Source organism: Cavia porcellus, unplaced genomic scaffold (assembly GCF_034190915.1).
Source record: "Cavia porcellus strain 051 isolate PalLab524CR breed Dunkin Hartley unplaced genomic scaffold, mCavPor4.1 scaffold_2, whole genome shotgun sequence".
NCBI lineage: Eukaryota > Metazoa > Chordata > Mammalia > Rodentia > Caviidae > Cavia > Cavia porcellus.
In genome coordinates this window covers 39,955,390-39,963,234 of record NW_026947485.1, presented here as the reverse complement: position 1 = coordinate 39,963,234, position 7,845 = coordinate 39,955,390, and the positions used below count along the sequence as shown (strand labels likewise).

Here is a 7,845-nt window from a genome sequence, read left to right as displayed (position 1 = left end):
TCACAAATAAAATGTACAACAGTCTTTATAATTCCATATAATCCATTTTTCAGAATGCTTTTGTGGGTTAGTTTAGTTGCCAACTCATATCTGCAGGGAACCGGTCTGTAGTTGCAATCCAACCATGACTTAACACAATCAGACTATGAAGAAATGTCTGGTCACTCCTGGATTCAGCAGTCACTCAGGTGTTGAGTGGGTATGGGCGGCTGGCCAGTGCCGGATGGGTAAGATGGTTCAGGGCTAACTTGCCTTTTTTTTTTTTTTTTTTTTTATTGGTACCAGGGATCCAACTCATGACTGCGTACTTGCAAGGCAGGCGCTTATGGCGCTGAGCTAAATCCCCAGCCCCCTAACTTGTCTTCTGACAGGAAGCATCACAAGTTTCCATCCTGTTGGCAGGGTCAGGACTGAAGGCACCATCCAGGTTAAAGGATCTGATGCTCTAACTGTACCTCTCAGCTGCTACCCTGAGAAAGGTGGGATATGCATTTCCAGGAGTGCTGGCCAGCCCTGAGGGCTTTTCCTCTTGCTCATTTGGTGAGAGAGGCCATTTTTAGACTTTTAAGTGGGCAGTATTGGCATGGAAGGGGTCAAAACACTGTGCCCACAAGAGTTGTTCATTTTATTTGTGATACTACCCACCTCTGAAATAACATAAACCAACTTTTCTTCTCAAAGCCTGTTGCCAAGTGGTGCTACTCTTGATGGTTGGACAGCCTCATAATTAATGACTCTGATTATGCTGGAAGAGAAATGTTTGTCAGGTGCTTTTTTTGGTGGGGGAATGGGGATTGAATTCATGACTTCATGACCTCAGGCTTGCCAGGCAAGTACTTCTGCCAGTGAGCTAAATCCTCAGCCCAGATGCTTTTAAAAATATACTTTCCTAGGCCAGAGATATAGTGGCACAGCACCTGCCTCGCAAGCCTGACAGGTGCAAGGTCAATTCCTGGTACAAAAAAACCCCACAAAAAACATATATATTATCCTGCCAGGTGTGGTGGTAGATGCCTGTAATCCCAATACTCAGGAGGCTGAAGTAGAAAGACTGCTGTGAGTTCAAGGTCAGTCTGGGCTACAGAGCAAGACTCTGTCTCAAAAAAAAAAAAAAGATACACACACACACACACACACCTATAGATTCCTATTAGAAAGGTACACCTTAGCCAGGCATAGTGGTGCATACCTGTAATCCCAGCACTCAAAAGGCTGAGGCAGGAGAATCACTGCAAGTTCAAGAGTAGCCTGGGTTACAAAGTGAGTGCAAGGCCAGCCTGAACTACACTGCCAGACTCTTATCTCAAAAAAGACCAAAAAAAAAAAAAAAAGAAAAGAAAAAAGAAAAAAAAAAAAAGAAATAAAGAAAGGGATACCTTAATCTCACCCTCTATTAAAAATACCAATACCACAGGAGGCCAGGTATGGTGGCACACATCTGTAAACCCAGTACTCAAGAGGCTGAGGCAGGAGGATTGCTGCAAATTCGAGACCAGCCTGGACTACAAAGTGAGTTTAAGGCCAGCCTGCACTGCATAATGAAACCTTGTCTCAAAAAAAACAAAAACAAAAAACACATCCTGGACCTCTTCCTCCATCCCAGCTGCCAAGTACTATGATAAGGTCTTCCCCACCACAGGCCAGATTACAAAGACAGCATGTTTCCTGTAGTAGCATCCAAAGGAACAATGTCACCAAAGCATGGTGTCTGAGTCTCTTTTTGCTGAAAACTACATGCAATAGTGAAGCATCAGAGGAAAAGAAGGGATAGCTGGGAAGTAGGCTGAGAGGGGAATGTTGGAGTCAGTTTCTTACATCTGGAGTTTCCTGCATTCAACTTTTGCCGTCCAACTCTGTGCATAATGAATGGAATCCCTTGGGTGGCAGGGGGACAGTAATGGGAGGAACTTTGGCTATAAAACAGATTAAGCAACATCTGAGGAGAGTTGCTGGTAGATTGAGGCTTAGACAACAGTGCAGATGAGAAGAAAAATGGAGTAGAATCTGAGAGACACTGACATTGGTAAACCACTTAGTAAGAGGCATGAGCCTGAGAAAAAGAGAAAGTAGATACAATAAAATAAGGGCAGATTAGGGGAGAGATCACTGCAGCAGATGAGTGGGATGTCCTTCACCCTCCTCAGTAACTCATCATTAGCCAGGCATGGTGGCACACATCTGTTACTTCCAGCTACTCTGAAGGCTGAAGCAGGAAGATTAAAAGTTTGAGCCCAGCCTAGGTAACTTAGTTGAGACCTTGTTTCAAAATAAAAAAATACAAAGGATGGGGCATAGAGCTCAGGGCAGGCTCTGGGTTCAATCCCCAGTACTCATAAGAGAAAAAAATCACCAAGGCAAACAAACAGCTGCACACTATCTTAAATCTTTAGAAGTCTTATTGCTGAGTCAAGCGACTATTAAGCAAACAAAAATACAACTGAAACGTGATTATTTTGATGGATGGTCATCAGTCTTTGTCATTAACAAAAATGTTTCCTGTTGTTGTTAACTCAGTAGTCTGAAACTCAACTTTTATGTTAATTCAGAAAACCCCCATCTCCTGAAACATCAGGTTTTAAAGTACAATATGATAGAAGTGAGCACACTCTCATGGCAGTAATACTCCAAGGCAAGGGTTTAATGAGTTGCCCAATGAACCCATGGGAAGGTGTCCCAAAGGAGAATACCATATATGGAGTCTGGCTGTTGAGAAAGTAGTGGTTCATCTTCATATTACTCTTTTTAAAAACTGCAATAATAATTTTCCAAGTAACTGGCTGGTGTTTTAAGACACTGGGTTGCTACAGCTGTAAGAAGAAATATCTGGACCTAAGAGAATCTAGTAATAACTCTTTGAAAGAACACCAATTCTATTTTAAATATTAAGATATATTTTCAAATCTTATGGATTTGAATACTAGTGAAAAAGTAGTAAGCAGACATAGAGTTGGCCAAGTGCAAACAGATCAACTCATAAGCAAGTTGTAGCCATAGTGACACCCTTAACAAAGAACCTTCTTCCTCCCACAATGAGGAGAGATGAGTTGCTAGGCTCTTGTAAGAATATTTGAAACTTCTAGTCTCACCATCTCATGTCGACCTGAGTTGGGTAAGAAGTGTCTAGCAATTAGTAACACTCTGGGTGTTCTGCAGATAACTAACATGAGGGCTGTAAGTAAGGAAGGAGAGAGAGAGAGAGAGAGAGAGAGAAAGAGAGAGAGAGAGGGAGAGAGAGAGAGTGTGTAAGGAAGGAGAGAGAGAGAGAGAGAGAGAGAGAGAGAGAGAGAGAGAGAGTGTGTGTGTGTGTGTGTGTGTGTGTGTGTGTGTGTGTGTGTGACAGCCTGGGCAGAATGAAGAGAAACAAGCCTTCCCTTTTTTTCTTTTTTCTCCCGCCCTTTACTTGTTTAAAGGAGCTCTAGTCTTTACCACTACCTTTGGACATCATCTCCACTTCTTTTAGCCTTCCAACAGACCTGCGCTGACTCTGCAGTGAGCTCCAGGCCTTCACCTGACTGAAGTTTGGACTCTCCAACACACAGGTGGTCATCTGCATTCTTTCACTCCTGATACTGCAGGTGGCCATTGTATACCTACCTTGTAAATCCTTTACATAACCACACACGCATTTTTTACTGGGCATAGTGGTACTCTTATGTAATCCCAGCACTTGGGAGGCAGAGGCAGGAGGATCATGCAAGTTTGAGGCCAGCCTGGGTTATAAAGTGAGTGAGACCCTGTTTCAGATAAACAACAACAACAACAACAAAAGCCCCACATATACATTTTATATTAAATCTGTTCATCACTGGGCATAGTGGCAGATGCCAGTAATCCCAGTACTTGAGAGGCTGAGGCAAAAGGATTATCACAAATTCAATTCCAGCCTGGGCTACACAGTGAGTTCAAGGACAGCCTGAACTACAGTGAGTCCCTGACTTAAAAAAAAAAAAATCTGCTCCTCTAGTAAACCCTAAATAATATAATGATCCTAGAGATGGCACTTGTCCTTTGATCTCTCCAAAAGGTCTAAATATTTCCATGGCCTTTCCTTCATCCATTCCAAACCAATCAAGGGCATTTTGAAGAATCCACATTTCCCGAGACACTGCCATGAAACAGTCCCAATCTCTAATTCAGCAATGGCTCCATGTAGCACTGGGAGGAATTAAGCACTCTGGGCTATACTCCCAACATTTTCTCCTGTCTATTGAGTACTGGTTCTTGCTCTCCTATTTTTTTCAATCAATAAATATGTATTCCATACCTACTAGGTGACAGCTCAGTAGTAGGTCCTGTTTCCATAGAAGCAAACAAGGAAAAAACCTCTCTCCAAAGCAGGTATTTTACCTGGGGAGACAAATGATCTCAGACAGTGATTAGTGCTAGAAAGAAAACAAACAGTATTAAAATTCATAAGCAGTTGGACAGAAGGGAGGCAAAAGAAAAAGAAAAAAGCTCTGCTTCAAAAGTTAAGCATGTGCTCTAGAAGAAAGTGACAGCTCAGTGAAGACCTAAGATATACAAACATCCAGAGGAAAGCTCTCCAGAACCTCTATGTCCAGGAACAGACACAAAGGATCTGTGGTATCAGAGTCAAGAGAACTGAAGGCAGGCCTGTGAGCCCAAGAGTTAATGGAGAAGACAGTGGGTAAAGACAAGGTAGAAGAGATGCTTGTGCTGGAGACCAGCACAAGTGCTTTTGAGATTCTAGTCAAAGTGAGATAAGCAACTACTGGTGCTAACACTATCTCAAGAAGCACAGATAATGAGGATGGAGCGTATGAAGGATACTGCACAGATAAGGACAGCCATACAGTCTCCAGAAAGGGACCTCAAGAACTAAGGTGAAACATGAGGCATGTCTTCCGGTCATCTTGGGACCAAACATTAATGACCGAACCAAACCTGACCATCTCCTCTGGCATAATTCTGTGGCACTGGAGACCACCTACACCGGTATCATCACAGAAAAGGGCTTATACTTCTCTGACAACTACATTAAACAGCTTTTCCTCATTCTAAACCACACTGATTCCCTGTGGAATCTGTCTCCACACACCCTTCTGGACTCTCGAGTCCCCTTCTGGATTCTGCAGCCAATGAATTCCATTCCAAGGCAGGCCCATACGTTTTCCTTCAGCTACTCATCTAACTTTTTTAAAAAAATGTTTCTGATGGAAATTTTCAAACGCTCGTAGAAGCAGAGAGAACAGTGAAAATAACAAATTTTCACTTGCCTATGACCAGTTCACTGGTATTTTGGTCACTGCACTTGTCTTGCAGGTGCTGACCAGCAGAGAGTACAGCACCTCACTCAAGATTTCAAATGTCTACTGAGACAGCCTGAAAGCCCCATACACTAGAATGCTGCTTTGTAATGGGAATTCAATGACTCCAACTTTCCCTCCAAAGGTGTGCAGCTAGGTATTTGTGTTTGTCCCCAGTAATTTTCATCTTTCAAACTCTGCCCATTCTTCATGTCAGCAGGATCCTTGTGGACTTTGACTCCCTAATATTCACCTCCTACCCAGTTTTCTTCAGAAAAGATAAAGAATTTGAATATGGACAAGAATGAGCTTAGAAGATCTTAGAGCTAGGAAACAATGTTTATACTGCTTATTCTGTGGATAAGGAAACTAAGACCCAAGAGAATCCACAGAATGGCACCTAGACCAAAGCCTGGATTTCGTGTGCTCTGCTGTTTCCCATATCCATTACTTCTCAGGCCCCAGGAAGAAGTGCTGCATGAGAGAAATGCAGACATCACTGGGCAGGCAGGCATCTGTACCACTGCAAACCGATCTAGTCAACTACCAGCCACTCCCCTCTCATGTGGCAGATACTCAGGAAGTGCTGCTCTGCGCCAGGCCTATTATCCTCAACTGCTAACTCAGTGTGCCCCACCTGCAGACAGAGTAGGTCAGTACACATTTTTCTCTGTTCTTACTTAAGCAACTCCTAGAGTATACAGGACCAAATAACTGAATTAGTCAGGAATGTTCAAAACATCCCAAATAATAACAAATTTACATACATTAGAAATAAGATCCACTCTGTTATTCAAAAAGCCACACAGTATCTCATTTAGGCGGTACCTAACAAAATATACCTCTTAAAAATTCAGTACTCGAGAATGCTTTTTACAATTTTTTCCATTTGAGAATCAGAGATTTAAAAAATGGGGTAATAACCATAGACGCAACTTCACACAGTAATATAGACAATATGCAAGAAGCATCATGACTTTTCTAGGGTATTTGTGACTAACCACATTAGATGGGGACCACAGTTCAGAAGTGCAAAGCCAAGAAAGTCTTCCAACAGCAGGCTCTCCAGGAATCTTCCTTCCCTCAGGAAAGACATGAAAGGTGGACAAGTTCTGAGCTTCCCCAGAAAGTGCATACCCATCTTCTCACCCAGGCTACAGCTGCATCAACTATCAAACCATTTGCTCCTCTTTGCAAGAGGTGCACCTTTAGAAGGTCCCAACAGTTTTTGCTTATATTGTTCGACCAGCTGGTTGAAGTGAGCTTCTGTCTTGTTTCCCTTAGCCTTTTTCCTAAGAACCTAAAGAGGAAAAGAAAAGAGGTAGAAGATAATTATTTTCAAACCCTAAATAGCACCTTACCTTCAGGCCACCCAACACAGAAAATAAGTAAGTACAGATACCATGTCCATCAGAAGAGATGGGCTTTCACAGAGATCCTTGCAGAGAAGAGCTCAAACAGAATCACCCAATGGTTGGGATCAGACCAAGACTGCATGGCTGCAGGACTCAACCAAAGTGCTGGGTGGGTATTTCATGGCCTCTTCAACTCTAGCTCCCAAATGCTCACTTCAACCTCTTCATGACTCAGGATCTGGACATCCTCACCTGCCTCTACCCTCATGAAGAATACTACCATTTTATGGAATTTCAGAGATAGGTCCTAGAATATAGTATACAAAGTCACAAATTTCCAAGAGAGATTCTTGAATAGGATGCAAAGTTGATGCTTCTTTCACTCTTAAAGGAGAGAGACTAGAGAAGAAAAAATAAAGTTTGATCTCAAATTGTTAAGAACATAGGACTAAGTATTTTCCACTAAAAGGAATAAGACCCTAGAAAAATAGCTAATGCCTCCACTTTAGAAAAAGCACATAAGATCAGTCTGGGACATCCTGTACTAGAAAGCAAGAACACTGCCCAGAACAATAAGGTCACATCAGAACAGGAGCCAACCTAAAGAGGCTTGTGATAGCCTAAAACCAAAACAAAAATGACTACAATTGATTAAGACATATTGAGTATATAAAACTCAAGACTTCATAATACTAAAGAATTTCAGTCATTGGTAGGGCAATTACTTTGGAAACTTGATGCAGAAAGGAAAAAAGCAAGCATTTCCATATAAATGGTGGTAACCAAGATTCTTCTTTCTAGAATTCTATTAAAATATTTAAAAATAATTGCCTGAATTAGAAAATCATCATTCTGCAACCCATATGAAATAATGGTTTAAAATAACATTACTCAGGTTGGGGATTTAGCTCAGCGGCATAAGCACCTGCTTTGCAAGCTCAAGGTCGTGAATACAAAAAACAAATTACTCATTAGTTTTAAAAATTATATTACTCATTAGTTGTTAAAACTACTCAGGAAGCTGAGGTAGGAAGATCACTTTGAGTTTGAGGCCAACCTGAACTATAAAAAAGACTCTGTCTCAAAAAAAAAGGATACGGCTGGTCCGATGGCAGTGGGTTATTAGAACTTATTAACATTAGTGTCACTAAAGTTGGTATACCACCCCCCCACTGCTAAATTTGACTGGCTTTAAAAAAAAAAAAAAGGGTACAAGGAAATAA

At 41.7% G+C, this 7,845-nt stretch overlaps 1 protein-coding gene across 1 annotated transcript in view; it reads right to left on the bottom strand.

Annotated features, from left to right (window-relative positions):
• Positions 1 to 6,031: 6,031 nt before the first annotated feature.
• The window catches only part of Rbm28 (RNA binding motif protein 28), a 31,296-nt gene continuing 29,482 nt past the window's right edge, over positions 6,032 to 7,845 (bottom strand). The window contains exon 19 of the mRNA XM_003475167.5: positions 6,032 to 6,567. Coding sequence (XP_003475215.1) covers positions 6,433 to 6,567 — 135 coding nt within the window. The 3' untranslated portion in view covers positions 6,032 to 6,432. The remainder of the gene's footprint in view (positions 6,568 to 7,845) is intronic.